The following is a 22974-nucleotide window of genomic DNA, read 5'->3' as shown; positions in this document are numbered from 1 at the left end:
CATAGTATGCAAACGGCTACCAAACAGCCATCATAATTCATCATACAATGAGAACAGGACCAATCAACAACTGACAATGACTAATTAATATTAAAATCTGTAACATACTGTATTGTTTGGAGTTTAGTCTGTTACTGTAACCCACATAATTTCCTTAATTTAATAAAGTATTCTGATTCTGATGGTTTCAGGATGACCTGCCATTATCCAATGACACATCTGCTTACCTGTATCTTTTGCTCGTTTCTCCTCCTCTTCTTTTCTCTTTTTTCTAAACTGAGCACCTGATGGCTTTGAACTTTTCTTGTCCATCTTCCATTGGTTTTAATTTTGCACTCCAATATGAACACAAATCCCCCAACTCGAGGATCGCCACGACATAACCTAATAGACCTACACCTTAATTCACAGACTCGCTTTGTCTAGGGTTTATTTCTGGGATTTCGCACAACTCAGGACTCAAAACATCAATACATAATGGGCTTGGATTTACAACACTATGAATGAAATGTGCTTTGTTTCGAAGCAGCCGGCCCCTCCCCTTTCGACGGGTTGTGTGTTTGAGACTTTAAATCATCAAACTGTAAAATAGAAATTTTAAATTGTTACCCCTCTCTTTACCCCTGGTCCTAAAGTGTATGTTTATTTTCTTACTCTTCTTATATTTATTGTTTGTTTACTTGCACTGCTGTAACTGGAGCCTCGTCGTCTCGTCTCTCTATATACTGGACTGTATGTAGCGGAGATGACAGTAAAGTTTACTTTGACTTCAGCAGCAGGCTGTTTGTCTGGTGTTTTTGTTGGTTTGTTTGTTTTTATTTTGTTTTATTTTGCGAGTTGGTTATTAGATGCTGCTTCAGCCAGCCAGAGAATCCCCCGCCGCCCCGTCCTCTCCTCCCTGTGCCGCACGCAGCAGGCGCACCTTGCAAACGGAGGGCGCCCTTACTCCCAGCAAATGGGCGATAGAAAACCGATCGGTGCCTGTGCCATTCCTAATATGCGCTGGCATGACGTCAGGGCAGCATGAGAACGAGCAATTTTTAAAAAAAAAATTTTTGCCGATGCCCGTGATGCCAACCCCCACCACGATGCTGCCCCGGGCAACCGCCCGTGTCGCCCGTATCAAGAACCGCTACTGTTCACATCCTTCACCTGCCTGCACTGTCTCCTGTGCTCACACATAGTCGGGCTTTGCTCGCCCTCTGCTGGATATATTCAGTATTACAACAACAGTGTGACTGTTGTAATAGTCACAAAAAACCAGCAAAAGGAGATTACGTTTCTTTACTTACTGTTATTTTTAGAGTTAATAACCGACTGTTTTGTGTGGCTCTTTGTTTCCCCCATGACAGAAGATCACCCATGTGTAACCCACCACCTATCACCAAGACCACCTTCACAGGTACGTAGACAGAAGAACGGCATGACTTGATGATATCTTTGTCTACTGTGTGTCCTTGTGTGTACGCGGGTGGTTCACAGCACTTTGTAAAGCAGTATTTACCTCACTTTGGCACACAGGGATCTCTAGTGCGGAAGCAGATGATAAGCAACGATAGTGAAATACAGATAATAACTTAAAATATGTAATAAATGGCTCATTCATTGTCTAAAAGCTGGTGATCAATTCTGAGTAGAACTAAAAGGAGAGCCTTACCAGAGTAGTCTCATCCATAACTGAAACTGGGATTAAATAGTTTATAGTAACAAAACGGAAGCGCTATCATTATCATGATGTCTTTTATCAGTTTTAAGATGATAAATATGATAACAATGAAGGGCTGTCAAGCACACAAAAAGTTGTGCAATAAGTCCAAACAAACAAACAAACCCATGAGCCAGAATATAAATATGAACTGTATATTTCACAGAGAAGTGGTTCACAGCAACAATAATTAGACTGTCCGATAGTATGGTGAAGTGTTTGTTTTTATTTGGTAACACGTCTCTATTCTAAGAAGCACTCATGGGGCTGTAGCAACAGACAGATCACTGTTCCCATAACAGATTAATAGGTTGTGTGTGTGTGTGTGTGTATATATATAGTAATACTTGTCTTGGATAACCTAATGTGTTGAACACATTGGACAGATACCCTGTACTGCACAGATTGTCTGGTCTGCTTTAAGTGTTTTTGTTGTGAGGAAGACATGGCACAGACAGTGTTAGCTGGCTAGAATAGACTTGCCCTTGACAGTCACTTTGCTTTTTAGCAGTGTCAATGGCTGCAACCCAGCTTGTGTTTGCAGGAAAGACCAAATAACCTTCACCATTAATAAATAATTTCACTGTGCATTGCTCGGTAAAATGATCATGAGCGCGCACGCACAAACACATGGACATAGATATGCTCAATAAAAGGACAAAACTATATATTATTCTATATATTTATAAAAGTCATTTATTAAGGGTGCCAAATTTTTGCTTACTCTTGTATTTGTGGGCAATCCTTACAGATGTTAAAATCGAAATCTCAAGACTTACCAACCTGCTTATATATTAAGAACCACTGACATCGTGCTATATTTAGAAAATAATCTGGTGCACAGCCCTGCCATAAACTGGTGACAGCTGTGAGTCATGAGCATAATTATTTGAGACTATTGACTGATACTTGTAACGCAAAGGCTTATTGAGCCTGCAACAAGTCGCATTGCAGAGAAAGACAATAAAGGGAGTATAATTAAAATTAAGTCGGTAAATCAGTCAAGGAGAAGATGCTGGTCAATAAAAGTGAGATTGCATGTAGGGCTCTTTGCCCCTTCCTCTGCTTGTCTTTCCATCTTTAGCTTCCTGCCCCTGCTTGCCAGAGCAGTTTTTTTTTTCTTCTGTTATCGGAAAGATGCACTAATAGTTCTTTGACCTTTTACCTGTTGTGGATGAGAATAGTTGCTGGTTAAAGTAAAGAGGGAGAGACAGACAACGATTTCAAGTTTCAAGCAATGCAGGCAGGCAGTAATTTGCATAATTGATTCAAACGGTTATGGCAGCTTTTTAAACATTTAGGCACTGAGGTGAGTTTAAAGAGATGCACGTGTCACTCGCATTCAGTATTCAACACAGTAGAATTATGTTTTTGGTTACATTCATTCTTTTTCCTTTTTTTATTGCACGCGATGCGGCCAGAAGCTATTTTCAAAGCTGATGCTAAACTCAGTGTCACAAGAGCTGTCCTTCCTCCCGAGCTCTGCGTTCTCCTTCCTTTTCCTCCTTGCTGCTCCTCTTCCTCTCTCTTCTTCTCATCGTCTCCCACTCCAACTTCACTGTCAAGCTGTTCCGGTACATAGTTTGGCTGCAGCCCTGCGTCTGTGCAGCAGAGTGGCCTCTCTGAGCGCCGGTGTCTGATGTCGCACTAAGCATGAGAAGAATGTCATTGACGTCAGTGCAGTTGCTGTCAGAAAGAGTAGCACCCCAGCTACTGACACCACACCAGGGAGAGAGACACCGAGAGAGAAAAGGAGACTGAGGGGAAGCGAAGCGAGAGACAAAAAATAGGAGCAAGAGAGAGAGAGAGAGAGAGAGACAAAGAGGGGAAGGATGATCAGTGGAGAAGTGTGGGAGAGGAAGGGGACTAATGGAAGCAGGGTGGGAAAGATTTGTCAAAGACAATGAAGCGGGATAGGGGTTCAGAGTATGAGGTCATAGAAAGGCATTGTTGTGCACAAAACAGACCCATATGGTAACAAAATTAGTGTGCATCTCTTCCAAATATAAAGCATGAGATATTAATAAAATTTACTTATCTTGTCCTACTTGTGCAATCGAGAGCTATGAACTTGAAAACTTAACTGTACACATTTACATCAGTAAAGTCAATATGAAGACAGAGCAGTGTTTCCCAAAGGCTTTAAGGCACTTTAAACACTTCCTACAAATGCTAAGTTGATATGGCATCACGAAACTAAATGTAGTCCTCGTGTGTTTTAATCTGCCGCTGCCTTGTCTGTGTAACTGAATTATGGCTTTAGTGACCACACATCACAGATCACATTGCATTAAACCCCTGTGTGCTTTCCTAAATTAGTTAAGGCATCAATATTAATTGGCTTCTGACAAGGTGACATTTTCTGCTAACATAGGCTGACTTTGAGAGGTGCATGTCTTTGATCTCAAACGAAAAGAAAAGGATACCGTGGCACTGCGATGTCGGGCTCATCACGCTAAACCGCTGCCATCTTCACCATATGGTCTGCCATCTATTTGTTTACCTCTCTCTTTTGGTGTATTTGTATGCTGAGCACATATTGGCATGCATGCACACTCAGTATAGGGAGCTCCCAGCTCTGGCTTCTCACTTCCAGCAGTCCAGTCCATGTTTTGATGATCTCCCTTCCCCATCCACAGTGCGGTCCTCTCAGGCTTTAGGTACAGCTTGGGGAGAGCAGCACGTTTGGCTACCAGGGACGCTGAAGCAACAGCAGCCCACCCCCTATACACACACACACACACACAGCATCCATAGGAAACACTGTCCAGCGTACACACACAGCACTGGATTATACCCTTTGCTTCCCGGATACCATGGATGTTTTCATTGGCAGAGAGGCTATGGAGACAAAATCATGATGTGTTATGGTTAGCATTTTGTCTGGTGTGAGTGTGCATGTGTATGCATGTGTGCGTCTGTTGGTGTCCGTGTTTTTGTATGTGTGTGTGTCTGTGAGATGTATTTCTTAACCATGTCAAGTTGCTGTGAACGATCTTGTGTTTGTTCCACCCTGGACAATAGTGACATGGATCTTGCCTGGTTCTGAGCCTCTCACTGGATCCTCTTTTCCCTGATCCCCGTCTTCGCTCCATCCCTCCTATGGCAGACATGGGCCTGCTAAGCAGACTGTTGTTCATCTTGCTACATGACTGGAATTATACTTCTCTTATGAATCATACAGTAAACCCTATACACCCAGATCACTGAGTAGAATATGTGTGCTGTGTATGGGTGATAGTGAGGAAGTCTGTTTTTCTGCTGTTGCTCTCTTTGCTCTGTGGTTTACGTCTCTATTCTCTGCCGATGTTTCCTTACTGTTAACGAGCATCTGGACACACTGAATTGACTCGGGGTGGCTGTTTGCCATCCATCTCTCACAGCCATACTCCCAGGGATTGTATCTGACTTAAAAGGAAGAAGCCGGGAACTGTGGGACTGCGGTGAAGGTTTCTTTTCTCCATGGGGAATCAATGAGCTTGGCTACAGCTGACCTCTGCTCATCTGCGGGTTAGGATACGGGACATAAAGGCCCTGCTCCCACGCCCCCCCACCCCTACCCCCTCAGCTGGCTCACCTGTCCAGTATGAAGAGTCACCCATGTGTCTACTCGGGGTATCCCAGCTTAGCTGTTTGTGGGGTGGGAGACCCCGGGCCTGGACCGTCCACTAGCCCTCTGAAGCGGGTCCTTACTGATCCCCTGCCCTCCTGTCTTGCCCCTGCAGAGGAGGCCTACCAGAAACTGGCCACTGAGACCCTGGAGGAGCTGGACTGGTGCCTGGACCAGCTGGAGACGCTGCAGACGAGACACTCAGTCAGTGAGATGGCTTCAAACAAGGTAAGAATAGCTAAAAAGTTGTTGTTGTGGGTTTTTTTTTTTTAAATTCATGGCAGTATATGTTATAAGTATTCTCTGTCTCTGTAATGTGGAAGTTGCTTCCTGGGTTTCACTTTAGTGTTTGTCTGCTTTGTTTTAATTTTGTGGCGTTTGAGCAAAATATAGTGTAGTGCTGATGCTGTGTGGGACATGCAGTACACTGTATGTGCTAAACTCTACTTGAAGTTGCACTTTTACAAATATTTACAGTATATACAGAGTTTCCTGCAGATTGAAAGTGCTAAGAAGCTAAACTACTAAATGAAGCTTGACTGCTTAACAGAACTGCGTTCAATGATTAACTTTATATATCTTTTAAAAAGAAATTGTGCAGCACACTTTCATGGGAGTTGTCATGTTGCTAACCCACGCCTGTGTTTTTACACGTCCATCTAAAAGAAAAAGAAATGTAAAAATACAGTCATTTTACTCATCTTATACAAAACTCTTGTATAAGTTTGAATGCCGTAATGGCTTGGTTTTTTTCTTGGACAAAGCTTATGTCACTTTTAGCACTGCATTAGCAAACTAACAAACAATAGTGAGATCCATTGTATCACAGGCTGTCGATGTAGTTGATTTTAAACATAATTCCATTGTCTTTAGACCTCCTCATCCCTAATAATGACTCGTTATGAACCCACTGTAAAAGCAGCACTGTAGAAACTTGATTCTTCCACATTTTGTTTGTTTTTGTGTGTGTGGTTGATCTATGTGCTGCTTGATTATGTGGTTTAATGTCTTTCTTAATACTCGTCAGTCATTGCACCGCACATTGGTCTGTTTATGTTGTATGGTCTATATCGCCAGTGTGTGAATGTGTGTGTGAATGGGTGAATGACTGAATGTAGTGTAAAGCGCTTTGGGGTCCTATGGACTAGAAAAGCGCTATACAAATGCAGGCCATTTACCATTTACCATTTATATATGTTAGCGATAGCATCGTCATGCAAGCGAGGAGTTTTGGTATGAGCATGCTCAGTCGCTTCCACTGCGTGTGTGTGTCCGTGTGTGTGAGAGTGTTAGTGTGCTGCTCTGAATGCTGATCAGCTCTGGGCTGTGGTGATGTCACACACTGTGATGTCACACGAGGTGGGACGAACCAAGAGGAGAGACAGACAAAGGAATCAAACAAAAAGCACAGGTTCACCTCTGATGTTAGTGCGATCACACACATCACGCTGCACATCTACCTCATTTAAATTTTAAAAAATCACTTCTTTAAAAAGAGAGAGAGAGAGAGAGAGAGAGAGAGAGAGAGAGAGAGAGAGAGAGAGAGAGAGAGAGAGAGAGAGAGAGGTAAAAGAAAAACTGTAACATGCTCTCTTTTATCAGCACAGCTATCTTTGGTCGTCATGGCAACAGCCACAGGCTCAGCCGCCCTGCTATCTCACTCCAGCAATGCACACATACACACTCACACACGTACAGACAAAGACATCACATGTAATACAGTCGCTACATCTCCCACACATGGCCATTACTTTATGTGTGGAGCCCGCAGACTTTAACATCGGTGTTTAAAGGTATCCTCAGCTCATCGTCGAGATAAATAAAAGAAACCAAAAAAAAAAAAGATTGAATTCATTTGAGGAAAATGGAATAAAATTACGGAAAAATCACTTCTCTCAGTGTTTGGGACCATTGTTAAAACTCACCGCCCATAAAGTACAGTTCCTTGTGGGTTCCCATTCATCATCTCTGCTCTCAAATCAGGTCACAATATATTCTGGTAAAATACTGCACGTCACCTCGGAATATCACTATTCCCAAGGTTACTCTGTTAGGCTTAGAGGCTGCTGTAACAGTAGGTTAGGCAAGGTCAGTTTGCCCTCCAGGACATTCGTACTGCCATTCTACTTAATGCACTTTCACACAGTAGCTAAAAACACACACAGCACACACACCCATTGTACACCAAATGAAACAAGTCGTTTGCAGTTGTAACACCTTCTTTGACATTAAAAGTGCACATGTCTCTGCAACCCAGTATCACGGCAAAACCTGTAATAGAATCGCTGAGCCACTGGCATAGCTTGTCCATTTCCAGCTTTGACTCTTAGACATTATTAACACAGTTACACGGACAATATGTACATATTAGCCACCTAGCTTAATCGATTCTACTGATTAAGGACCCTGAAATGTACTTCACATGTTTTTTTACTCACTACTGACTTCTTGGCTTTTTTAAAAATTATTATTATTATTATTATTATTATTATTATTATTATTATCTCCCCCTGCTGGTAATTCAACTTCTGCATGTGTGTCTATTTCACCCTTTTGCAGAGGCAAAGTGTGAAATTGACACACGTCTAACAGACAGCGTGTCTATTAGACGCTTTGCTGTAATCTCGTATAGGTCTCTGAGGTGACACTTGTTGGTTCTCTGTGGGTTCAAGTTCAGGATACTCCCGTGGTTAGATATTTTTCCTTTGTGTGTGATTAAGTATTTCGAGGATTCTTTTGCTCTTCTGTAAGATCGATGTGCACTAGTCAAGTCTGATTAGCGTTGGCTGTTTTCTCATTTGAAATATCAGGGTGTCATGCTTGGATGTTCAGGTTCGAAGGTGTCCTTTTTACTAAAGGCAAGAACTCTTTCCCCCTTTTGGACTCCTACTATGGGCAACTGTTGTTACTCTTTTCTGAACTGAGTGGTTTCTTCCAGAACAAAATGACAAGGTGTGAATCAGAAGTTAGTGATTGTGATCTTTTTGTATACAACTTACTAGGGCGTCCCTTGGAAAAACCTAGAACCTATTCTGATGGTCGTCAAAAATTGTCTTTATTGATGTTTATTGAGGTCTCAGAACTCGTCATTAAGGGTACTGGGGAGGTGATCAAATGTCTTTTTATGTGGGAAGGAGTTAAGACTTGTGTATTTTGGTTGTGTCGTGATCTCATCTGCGGACCTCCTGGCATATGGCAAGTGACTCATTAAAACTTTCTTTCTGTTTTTCTGGCATCACCGTTTTAGTAAGTCTGATTCACTTGCAGTGCGACTGGTGCCACACCTGAACAAGAATCTGGATCGTGTCACTTCTCTTTTTAACCTAAACCTGTAAGGTTGAGCTTCCCTGTCTTTTGCAAATCAGCAGCAGCCAGTGGGTGTTGGTGGATATCTTCTGTTTTCATAATGACTCTCTAATTGTTGCAGCAGGTAAAGTAAATACCAAAGTCTGTAATATGGACCTGTGCTAAATTATGCTTTTCCTGTTATATATGTACACTGCTATAATGGCAGGTGCTGCTATTAAATGTGGCCAAAGTTTCAAATAATGAGGCCAACAGACAATATGTGCAAGTATAACCAGTAACTGATTATATCTCCTCCACTTGTTGCAGTGATACTTTTAAATGATTAAAAGTATTATTCTTTTGATATTTCACTATTAGTGTTTCTTAGCAGCTCATTTCAAGAAAGAGCAAGAGGTTCCTTAGGAAACACCTAGTTTAGCAGCCTCACATCACTGATCTCAGATCTGTGCGAGGAGAGGTTTCTGCTTTTTCTGAATAACATGTAGCTTCCCTTAAGAATTCAAACTGTCTTGTCCCTAAAAGTTGGATCTAGTTCAGCGAGGAGGGCTTACACATGCGATGCGGTTCAGACTCATTCTTCAGTGGCTGAATTAGTGGCTAGTTCTCTTTGCTTTTTGCATCTTGCTGCTGATCTTAGTTTTCATAGGTATACTTTGTGCTATAAATGGTACATGGACTAGTATTTGTGTGGTACAGCCCTTTTCCTAACAGTCATGCACTATGTATTGGCCCTGTGACACATTTTTATGTGTGGATTGGAGGAGCCGGGGGATCGAACCACCAACCAGTCTTACCATTACCTGTTTGTAGCCTTCCTACATATGGATTTCCTCCTTGGTGTCTTCTGTATGTCATGAATGGGTGACAGACCCATTTCATCTATAACACTGACAACAATTAAAGTGTTCCTGCTCCCTCTGCGGAGAGGGGGCGTCTGCTGCCCGAATAAATGCAGAATGTGAGAAACGAAAAAAATACATTGATCTGGAGGTGTTGCGAGCTATATATACACAGCAGGAACAGATATTTTTGGTCACAACACACATCTATGCTCGGTGTGACACTTTCCAATTTTTACCCAATAGTTTGAGTTCACACCTCTTGGCTAAGCTATTGCTTTGTGTGTGTTTGCGTGACAGCGAGTGGGAGTTTGTGTGGATTAGTGAGGTGTAAGCGGGCGTTGTTTAAACTGTCCACCTGAGAGGAGACCATGTGTTGTGCGTGCACACATGTGCGTGTGTGTTGGGCCTGTGCTGGCCTGCTTGGCTGTGAGTCAATCAAAGCGACTGGATCTCAGCGAGCCGGTGGGCTCATCTGTTCCAGTGTAGCTGTAAATTACTCACAGTGCCAAACAGGCTGTGGAAGTGGGGCGTAAAGTAATCAGAGACAGATTTGGTCCCTTTTCAATCAATGTAAACACTCGACACATGCATGCACACATGTGCGTTTACATACACAACATGAAAAAGAAAGAACAGACTCTAAATCTAAAGAAACGCAGGGGCTGTGGATGTTTTGTGTGGGTGTGCGCAAGTTTCAATAACCTGATTATGGTTCAAATTTTCACTGTTTTTTAAAGATTCAAATTTTTAAAAAGAAGTTTATATGAACCATATAAAGATCTGGAATAATCTTTTTAACTTTGACAATTGTAATTTTATATTCTGTTTATTAATGCTCATCAGCATTACTAAGGCCTTTTGCAGGCAGCCTTTGCAGTCCTTTCGACGTTAGCTATGTTAGCGGCCGACATCATCCCCGACATTTATGCTTGTGTGTCATGGATTACGTGTTAATTACCGTGCGGTTGTGTTCCACTGTTTTACATGTGGTGCCAGCCGATAGAAATTAATAAAATGCTGGGCCTTTTTTCCCCTCATCTCCCAGATGTTTGATGCCGCCCTTTTTTCAGGGGCAAACATGCTCTTCTCTCAAGTTTTATCTCTTCATTGTACATTCCCTGCCCTGCAACAGACTGGCCATCTGTCCAGGGTGTACCCTGCCTCTCGCCCTATGGTAGCTGGGATAGGCTCCAACCACCCCCACAACCCTAATAAGGATAGGACCATGTGTCAGACACCCCTGGTTTATGGGGTGGGGTAAGTTAGATGGTGGTGATGATTAGAAAAATGATCCATCATCATCATCATCATCATCATCATCATCATCATCATCATCATCATCACTGCAATATTTATCAGTAAAGCTGTAATATCAAAACTTGCACGCTGTCTGAACTCTGAACATTGATTGGAAATGTTTTTGGACCAGTACCTCAACAGGTAATTTGAAGAGCATACACAAGTGTTTATACTAAGACATTTCTTTAAATAAACCAAAGTCCAAAGTAAACATGTTTTTCACCAAAGTTTGGTTCTGCTTTTCTTAGAAATACCCCCTGTCCAGATCCTAAGAATAGTATCACAGTTCAGAATTTTCCACACCTGCAATTACAAGAAGCAGTCCAGTAATTATTTGAGCTTACACATCTAATATCACTCATTTTGGTAGGACAAGATTCAGATGCCCTGTACATTTGAATTGCAGCAAACTGCAAACAGCTCTCTGTCAATGCCCTTTTTTTTCACTGGGACATCGTTGGCGAGCTGACTCAACGTGGGTTTTCCTGTAAAATTTCAAATTTAAGACTTGAGATTATCGGCGGATAATTCAATAATGCTGGATGTCAACATTAAAAAATGACTGCTGGAGACATGAAATGCACTCATAAAGCATCAGGTGGATATACTCACTTTGGAGGTGTTTGTCGCTTGGTGCTGCTTCAGAAAGAAAAACAAAAAACTCCTGCTTGAATAAGGTTTCATCTTTTGCCTTTGATTAAAGCGACGACCTCCCGAGCTTGCTGACACGCACACGGAGCAGCCTGTGTGGCTGCAGCACTTTTAGTTTCTGTCCTATTGAGCCCACTTCAGATAACTGTGACGCTCATTCTTATTGTAAGACTAATGATGGGGTTTTTTTGTGTGTGTGTTTACATCATCTCATCAGTGATGCTGCTGTGACTCACCTCGCTTGAATACCGGGGTGGAAGGTGACCTCGGCTTTTTTAAAATATTATATCATGTTGGATGAGGTAACCTGCACTTGTATATCAAGCTGTGCAGAAGGTTAGAACAGTTGGCCATGCATCTTATATGAACATGTTTTGCATACACACAAATGTAGGTGTGTACTGTACACACACACACACACATGCATACGCAAACTAACATCCCCCTTGCACCGCAGGAATTAAAGGAAAGGGAAGGGGTAGATTTTTCCACTGACCTCAGTCCCAGCCAATCAAACAGCAGGCAGTCTCAGGTCTGTTCCAATCCAAACCAATCAGAGATGATGATGATGAGCTCACACTTCTTTCATATCCGGGCCCTGATTCGCTGCCGTCGTACGACCGTGTGAGGGAGGCAGCCTGTGCGCTTCACATGGGAGCTTGTGTCACACATACAGAAGCAGCCAGGCAGTCCTGTTTGGGAGCTGCTGAGAGAAAAATTTTGCTGTCCTGGTGCTTTGGCATCTACTAAGCATCCGCACCATCATCAATTATTCACAGACTCAGCAGTGCATCCCTGTGCCTGACTCTGTGTGTTCACATGCCAATCTGTGTCACCGTGTGTGGTCACAATATGCTCGCATCGGATCTTTGGGGAGACACGTTTCTTCCGCTTCTCTGTCAGAATCTGTTTTTCTTCGGCTTGGTTCTTTGGTTATTTGCAGGGCAAGAACGCAATGCTTCACTTACGGACTCTGCACAGCTGATTTACTTGGAATCGAGCTCTGCGGGCTCCTCAGGTTGAGGTCTTTTAACTGGCGGGAACTGCCTTTGTTTTACTAGCTGTCTAGTGTTTTCATTGACTGAGCAGTATACCGGACTATAAACCTGCACCTTTTCTGCTTCTGGATCGGTTTGCTTGATTTGTCAAAATGCCTGAAGCAAATTATTTGCTCTCTGTGTCCTGGGGATACATACAGGTAAGATCCCTTCTTATATTAGTGTAGTTTTTTTATATATTCATATGCTTCACACCTAGTTTGACGTGATTGCTTAAATTAATTTTCATCGAGAGGACGTGGTTTTTTTGTAACTTTCATCCCTCAGACCAGTTGAGATATACGACGCACGTAATAAATCTCCTCAAACTGTTGCTGCATTGGTGTGAGATTTCTGGGTCCGTTTTCCATTTTGATGCATTTGATGTGAAGAGCCAATGTTGTACTCGCATGGTGCTGCCTGGGTGTAATTCACAGAAAAAAATGATAATTTAGGTGACTTTGGATTCAAGAGCAAAGATGTTTTCGCAAAATCTCTGGATCGTTATTTCCATTCTGGTTGTTTCAAAGGTTAAACGGCACAAGTGGCCTCTTAGGTCAAAGAAAACAGCAACTCTTAGGTCTCTCCTTTTTAGGTCCATAATCTTTTAATTTTACTTTATACAGATATCTGGAAATCTTGTAGGTTGCATTTTTATTTATATGTTGCTATTTTTATATGTTTGTAATTATTGTATTTGTCGCTTTTCTGCAACAATGGCTGCAAGTGGCTCGCAGCCTCTGGTGTCATCATTATAAAAAAGCCTGTGGGTGTTCTTAAATCGGACTGAGCTCTAAAGAGACTCCTGTGGTGTTATGGCTTGCTTAAAGTGATCAGTATGGCTTTACATAAATCATTGATATACACTGTGCATTTTACAATTTCATAATTAAATTCATTCATAATTAAATAATACATTGAGGGGTTTTTTAAATATCTGTTTTGTAACTTTGTGGTTTGGAACATCAGTGATTTAAAGCGTTTGCCTCCACATCAATCAATTTGGTTTTCAAAACCAAAGCTGCAGCTAAATTTGGGCCTGCCACTTCAATTAGGCACCGGAGAGCTAAGAGCAAATGAGGAATAAATAAATGCTGTCAGTTTTTTCAGGGCAGCAGCCCTCTAAATCTGTGTGTGTGTGTGTGTGTGTGTGTGTGTGTGTGTGTGTGTGTGTGTGTGTGTGTGTGTGTGTGTGTGTGTGTGTGTGTGTGTGTGTGTGTGTGTGTGTGTTAAAGTGAGAGAAGGTGAAATTTCTGGGAATAACTACTGTATTGTTCCTTGAAATTTTAAAAATCTGTCTGCAAAAGACTGTTGCTATTAGGAATGTGTATGCCATCAAATCATCTGTTTTCTTTACATGCATAGATTTTTTTTTTCACGTTCTGGAACTTGAACTGTTTTCAGTTTCTGTTCTTTACTTGAAAATGACATTATTAAGTGCCTCTGAACACCTCTGACCTGAAAAACCAAGTAATTGTGATTATGCCTTTTTCCGAGACACTGAACCCATTATTCATATACGTGTGTGCTCCGCTTTCAGTTCAAGAGGATGTTGAATAGAGAGCTCACGCACCTCTCGGAGATGAGCCGCTCTGGGAACCAAGTCTCTGAGTTCATCTCCAACACCTTCCTGGGTGAGTGATGACACGGGTAGATAGACTCGCCCTCCTTCCTGCATCGTGACAATCTTTGTATTCACTTTTCTGTTCTTTTTTTTCTGCACTGTGTCTCTCCAGACAAGCAGCATGAAGTCGAGATGCCATCCCCTCAAACGCAAAAGGAGAAGGAGAAGAAGAACAAGCCCATGTCTCAGATCAGTGGGGTGAAAAAGCTGCAGCACTCATCCAGCCTCACAAACTCGAACATCCCTCGATTTGGGGTCAAGACCGAGACCGAAGATGAACTTGCTAAGGTGTGTTTGTGTGCATAGTTTACATAAATATAGTGCACAGTGTGTGCAATTTGATGTATATAGTTGAGGGAATTTATTTCTGATCTTATCTCATTGTTTTTTGGGGTTTTGATTTTTTTCAGGAGTTGGAGCATGTGAATAAATGGGGCCTTAATGTTTTTAAAATCTCCGAATTTTCTGGGAATCGACCACTGACAGTCATGATGTACACAATATTCCAGGTAAAGACTTCCTTCTTCTGTTTTTCTGGCTCTTTTGCTGCTTGATGAATCCCCAAATTGTCCAAATCGTCTTAATTGTAATCCCCCCCTTTATTTCTTATTTGCAGGAGAGAGACTTGTTAAAAACTTTTAAAATTCCACTTGACACCTTTATAACCTACCTGATGACCTTAGAAGACCATTACCATGCCGATGTGGCCTATCATAACAACATCCATGCTGCTGACGTCACCCAGTCAACTCACGTGCTGCTATCCACCCCTGCCCTTGAGGTGAGGTGCAAGTGCACGCACACACACAAAGACATGGAGCACTCTTGTACACATGCATTGACATGCATATACTCACAAACACGTAGGCCATGCTTCCACAATCAGCTTCAATCAAACTCCTTCTCCACGTCCAATCAATGGCTCTAAACTTGAAAGGGTATTTTTATCCAGCGAGCTGACTCTCGCATCAGTGCCCTCCGCTCTCCCTTCAACACTTGCTTCTTCTTCTTTCCAGGCTGTGTTCACAGACCTTGAGATCCTCGCTGCCATCTTTGCCAGTGCAATTCATGACGTGGACCATCCTGGAGTCTCGAACCAGTTCCTCATTAACACCAGTAAGCCTGAATATGAGTGTTAGCAACTGTGTCATTACCAAGTATTCACAAACGCACACACTCTGGCACAAAGGTGAGAACATGCACATTGATGCCTCTGCTTCGTTAGCAAGCATACATATGCACACACTCTGCATTATAAATATAATTTCTCTCATAAATCGCATTTCATAATTAATCCAAACTCTGAATTGATTCTTGCATCAACTCCAAAATGTGCAGGTTGGGCTTAAACACTTAGTGCCTGCACACATGCACGTGTTTACCAGCATGTTTTTTGCAGGCACGTGTGATGGCTTTGACATGTGATTCCAAAGCAGAGGAGTTCAAAGAGACGATCAATAATTGCCCTAATCCCTGTACTCAACATCATTCAGGATTCTTAGGAAAACGTCCTTCTGAGGACAAATGTAACCACACTATATGTGCTGACCTCAATATTTTCTTGTTTACATCAAGCGGTAGCTAATCAACGCTGAGAGTCTTATTTCTTTTTATAGGCCATTGCATTTTGGTTGCTAAATTCCAGTAATCTCCATTGTTGAGTGAAGGGTAGACATCACAAAGACAGATTTATCAAAACCTAAAGAAATAAAAGCCAGATAATCTGTGTGACTCACTAACACCAAGAGTAGTGATAGAAGCATCTCAACTGAGCTTATAACCATGCCAGACTTGCATGCCTGCTTCATGTTGTTGTGTTTGTTAATGTATCCCTGAGCTAGACACTAAACCCCTGTTATCTCACTTTAACTGACTCACTTGCTTATGGTTAGCAGTATCACAAATATCACCTTAATTTGGCGGTTTAGAGGAAAACTCAAACAAAAGCAGTTTATATCCACTGGGCACAAATGCATAAGAGTATTACTAACACCAGCCTCAGAACAGAAGGCACACTATGCAGTCGCATACACGTAGCACACACATAAAATGTGTAGTGCTTACCATAAGCCCCAAATGGGGAATCCCTGCAGTAAAGGCAGTATGAGTCATCCTTGTTAAGTGCCACCAGAATGATCTGCTGTCAGCCAGAGAGCAACGGAGCAGGATCCCCTTTCTCTGTTCTGCTGCTCGGTTTCACTGTGGCCAAGACTAATGCATCTTAATGGAAAATCTAAATACAGCTAGAGGTCCTTCAAATGACCGCGAGTGGGAAATCTCTCAGCGGTAAACATGATGGGGCTTTCTTCTGCTGCTCATTCACCAAGGAATCCATAGCAGCACACATAAAATTCAGCAAGACACCATTAGAGAAATTTGTTGCACTAATAGGCGATTGTTGCACATTTATTGTCTTATGGATCTAATTAAACTGAAATGCACAGTTTAGAATTGCTGTTCCCATCTATGGTAATTTGTATTTGGCAGTATGGTTTTGGCACATGCACATGTGTGGAAAGCACAAGGCACTGAGAGCAGCAGCAACACCTCCAGAACAGAACAAGAGCAGGCATGCATGACTGCAGACACTGATTTAACAGGACAAAGCATGAAAAGGAAGAGATGGGGTGGGTTACAAAGTGGCGTGCAGCGTGTATCAACTTAAGCTTAGCCTAAAAGCAACTTGAAAAGAATTTCCAGTTGGATGTACAGAAGTGTACCAGCGGACTTATCAGCTTCCTGCTAAGTTTCTGCAAACTAAACTAACCAACCGTTTCCCCCCTGCAGATTCAGAGTTGGCACTGATGTACAATGACTCTTCCGTCTTAGAGAACCATCATCTAGCAGTCGGTTTCAAGCTCCTGCAAGAGGAGAACTGTGACATCTTCCAAAACTTGACCAAAAAACAAAGACAATCACTGCGAAAGATGGTCATTGACATCGTAAGTGAAAAGAGTTTCATCTTTTGTAATAAAGGCTGAGTAGAAAGCCTTGTGTAGTATATTACGTACAAATTAAGCGACAGTGTTCTTTGCTGAGTACTAGTAACAGTTTGTTGTTGGTCTTTATAAGGTGCTAGCTACAGACATGTCCAAGCACATGAATCTGCTGGCTGATCTGAAAACAATGGTGGAAACTAAGAAAGTGACCAGCTCTGGTGTCTTACTGCTGGATAACTATTCTGACAGGATACAGGTAAAACTGGCTGTCTAATATCCACGTCTCTGTTGTAGTATTTCCTGCTGCTGTCTATATTGTCTTTTGGGACATTGGCGCTGTGTTTTAGATTGTGTTACCGGTCACATTCAGGTTCTCCAGAACATGGTGCACTGTGCAGATTTGAGCAACCCCACCAAGCCTCTGCAGCTGTACCGGCAGTGGACGGATCGCATCATGGAAGAGTTTTTCAGCCAAGGTGACCGAGAACGGGAGAGGGGCATGGAGATCAGCCCCATGTGTGACAAACACAATGCCTCAGTAGAAAAGAGCCAGGTAACACACACACAGGCAGATAAGTGTACTGTACTTGTGTGCTGTGTAGACACACACTGAGAGTCCTGTTTTTCCTGCGTGTCCTCTGTAGGTTGGATTCATAGACTATATCGTCCACCCTTTGTGGGAGACGTGGGCTGACCTGGTCCATCCGGATGCCCAGGACATCCTGGACACATTAGAAGACAACAGAGAGTGGTACCAAAGCACCATCCCCCAAAGTCCCTCCCCTGCGTTGGACGAGCCTGAGGACAGCACTCGACCTCCGGGAGGGGACAAGTTCCAATTCGAGCTCACCCTGGAGGAGGACGGGGAGTCGGACACTGAGAAAGACAGCGGCAGCCAGCCAGAGGAGGAGGAGGAGGAGGAAGAGGAGGAGGAGGAAAACAGCTGTACTGATTCTAAAACACTCTGTACGCAGGACTCTGAATCAACAGAGATACCTTTGGACGAACAGGTGGGGGAGGACGATGACGATGATGATGAGGTAGTAGAAGAGGGAGAAACACCCTGCTCACAATCATGTGTTGTCGAGGAAGAGGTAGCAGAAGAGGAGGAGGAAGAGGAGGAAGAAGAGAAAGCGAAATCCCCTGACACATAGCAGTTTATGGACAGCATCTGATTAACTCTTCTTCTTAGTAATGACAGATGATTATTTATAGAATATTTTTTGGGTTTTGTTGAATCTGTGTGTGGTTTTTATACATCCATGTTTCTGGTTCCAAAGCGTGCGCTGCTCCCCACCTTGGCCACTCCTCCCTGCCCGCTTTGTTCAGACACGCCCACTGGTACTACTTCAAGTTTTTTTGCACTCAGGAAAACTCCTTTCCATTCCCATTTGTACTGAAGTGGTGTGTCTTTATTTCACCTTTACAGCCCCCTCCCTTTTACAGGCTTAAGTTTGTGGACCAGCAGTTCAGTCTCCTCCGTGCTGTTCTTACTGTACGTAACATCACGTTTTCCTCCTTTTCTGCTTCGTCTCAGCCTCGCCCGAAGGTTTGCCAGTGTTTCCGTGTTTTATTAAGTGCCCATACTCTACAGAGACAGTTGTTGGCGTGTTCAAGGAGAACCTCCCTCTCGGTTAGGTCATATCCCCCCCCCTCCCGCTACAAATTAGGAGGCACGTTATGCTGTCATCCGGTCGAGAAAACCTGACGGGGCGCCGCAGAGATGAAAGCTGCAGCACACCGGGGAACTTTTTGAGACACATTTCTGCTGTGGAAGTCTTCCTTGAAAACCTGACTGACACCAAGCTCAAATCGAAACGGCTGTGTCGCTGTCCTAGACCTCTTTAATTTTTTTGTATCGTACTGTATGTAAGATTCAGATATTTTCTAGAATTTACTTTTGCAATCTTAGGCTCTGTTTTGTTAGAAATAAAGAAAACGAGGGCACTTTTGGAAACTAATGGGGGAGAAACGTGTCGTAGATATTCAGTGTTTTTTTGTTTTGTTTTTTTTCTTGAAGGGGATATCTTTACAGCTGGGTTACATTGAGTGTTCTGAGCTGTTTGCACTTGCTCCAATAGCATTTATACTACTATTTCCATGCCACTGTACTCATATTTGGTTTGTCCTGTCAGTTTGAATTTTGGAATTCATTCATAATAACTATTGTTTTTGGTGAGCGTCTTCACCGAGAAGGAAGCGTGAAAGCCGAGGTTTTCACACTTCAGTTACATTGTTACAAGCCTTTAAATTTAATTGTCGTTGCCTGCAGTTCTTTTGAACACATCCTAAGACAATGCAATGCTTTGTAGTTGATACAAAAAGCACCTTTTTTAGAAGCTTGTTTAGTGCTCCAAGTATACAGAAATAGAAATGGTATTATAGGGTGATTTTATACAAATGCTACGAAAGCTTTTTATCGTCCTTCTTTTCATTTTCTTGCCCTTATTTGACACGCACATCAAGAACTGCTGCTTTTTTCCAGTCACTGTGTTTTCTTTTACCTGTTGTAAATGTGCTTTTCATCACGAACACATTTTTGTTTTTATAGGGTTTTTTTGCCTACACGACGTTAACTCCAGTTACTGTCTTTGTTTTCGACAAGACAATCAGCTCCATCGTGCAGTCGTCAGATATCCTCTACAGATATCCAGATACTCTTGCACAGATACATATATTCGTTTATGATTACATTTGTTTTATTTAAACTCGCCAAAACGCGTGCGCACATAGGCTTGAACGTTGTCGCCCTACATCACAGCCAAAACTCTTCACTTTTTTCTATCATATTTTACGCCTCAATTTATTATTTATTGCTTGATTCTTTTTTTTCCCCCCTCTGTGTGTGTGTGTGTGTGTGTGTGTGTGTGTGTGTGTGTTTTTTGGTTTTTTTGCATTATGAAGATGGTACAGTAAATATTTTACTGTAGCATAGACCACATCGCAGGCTTGCAGGTTACAATATCCAAATATACTTTTTAACCCCAGTGTACATACAATATTTAAAAGAAAATCCACCTCTTTAAAGAAAAAAAAACCACTTGAAGTACTGCACACCGCTTTTTAAAGAGTGCTCGTTTTGATTATGTGTCATTTTAAAACTTTTTATTTAATCTTTCATTTTGTGCCAATACTTTTCTTTCTTTTTTCCCCCCATCCTCACCCAGAGCCCTTACCTGTAATAAAAAATTTTCTGGTTTTATCGCTGTTTACAAACATATATTTATTGTGCTGTACATAATATATAATTATTAATGTTATTACTATCATAATGCAGTTTGCTGTAAATGGTTGATTCTTATCATCCCTTTTGGTGATGGCGTGGCTGTATTATGTACCTCTTGTTGAGAGAATGTTTATTTACACATGAATTTCAGTGTAAAAAAAAAAAAGAAAAACAACAAAAAAGAAAAAAACAAAACAAAAACGATCCATCGACATGTTGCTTAGCTGAGAAGTAGCTCAGTGAAGAGAGAGGGAAAGCCAAATTGTTTTTTTTAAGAAAAAAAAGAAACTGTTCCTTGGCCCATGGGCTGTGCCTTAAATTCAACACGTCATTTACTTTTAGCCTTTTTATTTTTTGAATTCTCTAGTTCTCTTTTTGCTGCAGTGGTGAATCTTTTTGGCTTGGGTCGGCCCGATCTCCTGCTGAGAAAAGTTGCCTTTTCCACAATCACAGCCAAACACGGTTTGCTCTGTCTCGCAGCTACGGCGCTGCTTTGAAAATACGCCGTCGGTGCAGACGTGTGCGGAGACTCGGTTCGACCGCAAGCCTGAGATTTACCACATGAGTGATGTGTGGCCTATAGCCAGCCGGATGTCCCCAGAGTCGAGTTTGCTGTAGACCTGGTCTGAACAGCTCACACTTCCTTTACGCTCTGCCTCTACACTCACAGATGTGATTCAGCCTGTCAGGAGACGTGATGTGGGAGTCGCTTTTTTGGCTGCCGCATCACCTGCTTCTGCGTGGCTGTCTCGCAGCTACAGAAACACTGAATGGGGCGCAACAGTAGTGTATAGCTGTTGCTTGACTACGGCCCTACAAAGCACAGAGGCTTCGAGACACATCTGCATGTTCAGCCACTGCTGCATTAATTATGGCTGAAACACTGGCGGTGTGTTGCTTATCTATGCTCTGCCCGCACGACCACTCACATTACTTGCAATATCCAAAACCACTGACATCTCTCTGCCTGCACAGGAGAAGGGTTTATTATATTTGTGTAGTGAAGGGAGGGGTGGGGGTATGGGGTGGGATTCAAGGGGTTTGGGCGACTGCATCATTGTCCTGAAACATGGACTCTTATTTTGACACACATACTGTAGATTCTAAACAGCCCTGGACCAATGGAAATAGTGGGTTCTTTTCTCATTATGTGTTCTATTTTTTTATGGTATGAAAGGAGAATACAAACTGTAACTTTAAGACAAAAAAAAAGAAGAAAAAAAAGGTCTTTGGGACAATTATATTTTGGGTTATGTCTTTAGAATGCCAACTTGTCTGGACGTTTCACAGGACAATTAAAATTTTATTTTAATGGATTCCTTGTTAATTGCAGTCTATTGGATAGCACTGTAGATCATACAACTTTATGTAAAAAACAAATAAAAAGAATGAAAAAAGTTTTTATATGCAATGGATTAAATAAAAGCATGGGTTGATTCTGCCTAATCACTTCTTGCTTGGATTGTTTTTTAAGGTATTGGAGAATTGAGTCACAGTTTCCTCATAAAACAATCTCTTCATACCTACTTCAAAAGAATCAGGGTTCAGCAAGACCACTTGTTGAACTCTGAAGGTGTCTCATAAGGTGATTGAGGCATAAGTTTTGACACTTCAGCAGTGAAAAAATAGAAACTTTCTGCTGATATGAATATAAGCGGTGCCTTGAAATTGTGGCTTGCCCTTTGGTGTGCAAAATACTAAGGCAAACCACTGCTGTAGAGCACGTGTCTCTCAGCAATTATGAATGCACAAATTGCTTTGAAATGCTCAAGAGGAAGAGCCAAGACAAAGCAGCTGTACATCTGAGTGACATGATGTCTTTGAGGCAAAGACGTGGGTATTAGGGTAATTCGTGATTCTTAATTGGCCATAGGTGTGAAAGATCCCGTGCATCTATGCGTTAGCCCCGATAGACTGGCGGCCTGTCCAGGATGCGCACCAGAGTTTGCCCTGTGACAACAAGGATAGGCTTTGTGAGCAATTTAGGACAAACAACATTAGCATCTCATCAATGCAAATATCTAATAAGCCAATCACGTGGCAGCAATTTGGTGCATTTGGGTAGATACGTAGGTAGACATGGTCAAGATGACCTACTGAAGTTCAGTTGGAGCATTAGAGTGGGGAAGAATGGTGATTTAAGCAACTTTTAACATGGCAGTATTTCAGAGGCTGCTGATCTACTATGATTTTTCCTCACAACCGTCTCTGGGGTTTACAGAGAACAGTCTGAAAAAGAAAAAATATCCAGTGAGCAGCAGTTCTCAGGGTGAAAATAACTCGTTGATGCCAGAGGTCAGAGTAGAATGGCCAGAATGCTTCGAGCTGATCAGAAGGCAACATTAAATAAATGAAAGACTAAACCAAAGTATGCACAAGAGAACAGGGAAAACACAACATGTTGAACACTAAAGCAGTTGGAACTGTCAACTAAGAACTGTCAAAAGTGTTAGACAGTGTGGTCTACAATTCACGCAGGCTCAGCAGATTAGGACAGCAGGAGACGAGTTTTAATTTCTCAATTTCTGCTGCAATGTTTGGATTGTAGAGTGAGCGATCGAACCTCCAACCAACCACCAAGCTACAGTCACCCCAAAGTACACCACAGCCTACCTAGCAAACTGTTTATGTAGCAAAGCTCAAATCATCTCAAACTGTTGTCTTAAAAATGACAACTGTACTCAAGTGGCTTCGACAGTCACTGGATCTAAATCCATCAGAGCGCCTTTGGG

The 22974-nt window shown here is 42.2% G+C and overlaps 1 protein-coding gene and 1 long non-coding RNA gene across 7 annotated transcripts in view; one reads left to right on the top strand and one right to left on the bottom strand.

Annotated features, from left to right (window-relative positions):
• The window catches only part of pde4d (phosphodiesterase 4D, cAMP-specific), a 209955-nt gene extending 188267 nt beyond the window's left edge, over positions 1-21688 (top strand). For all 6 annotated transcript variants that reach the window (XM_026186601.2, XM_080308786.1, XM_026186600.2 and 3 more), the window contains 11 exons: positions 1353-1402; positions 5431-5543; positions 13994-14087; positions 14190-14365; positions 14488-14586; positions 14694-14858; positions 15094-15193; positions 16865-17019; positions 17150-17272; positions 17387-17569; positions 17661-21688. In XM_026186601.2, coding sequence (XP_026042386.2) covers positions 1353-1402; positions 5431-5543; positions 13994-14087; positions 14190-14365; positions 14488-14586; positions 14694-14858; positions 15094-15193; positions 16865-17019; positions 17150-17272; positions 17387-17569; positions 17661-18170 — 1768 coding nt within the window. In that variant the 3' untranslated portion in view covers positions 18171-21688. The remainder of the gene's footprint in view (positions 1-1352; positions 1403-5430; positions 5544-13993; positions 14088-14189; positions 14366-14487; positions 14587-14693; positions 14859-15093; positions 15194-16864; positions 17020-17149; positions 17273-17386; positions 17570-17660) is intronic.
• On the bottom strand, positions 1912-5456 carry LOC145432174 (uncharacterized). The gene is made up of 2 exons (XR_013912454.1): positions 4679-5456; positions 1912-4546 (listed from the first exon to the last, which is right to left on the bottom strand). It is a non-coding gene; the product is annotated as an uncharacterized LOC145432174 (long non-coding RNA).
• Positions 21689-22974: the final 1286 nt, after the last annotated feature.

This window comes from Astatotilapia calliptera, chromosome 12, assembly GCF_964374335.1.
Source record: "Astatotilapia calliptera chromosome 12, fAstCal68.1, whole genome shotgun sequence".
Taxonomy (NCBI): Eukaryota; Metazoa; Chordata; class Actinopteri; order Cichliformes; family Cichlidae; genus Astatotilapia; species Astatotilapia calliptera.
Note: the sequence above shows the minus strand (reverse complement) of the source record. Positions and strands in the feature narration are given on the sequence as shown.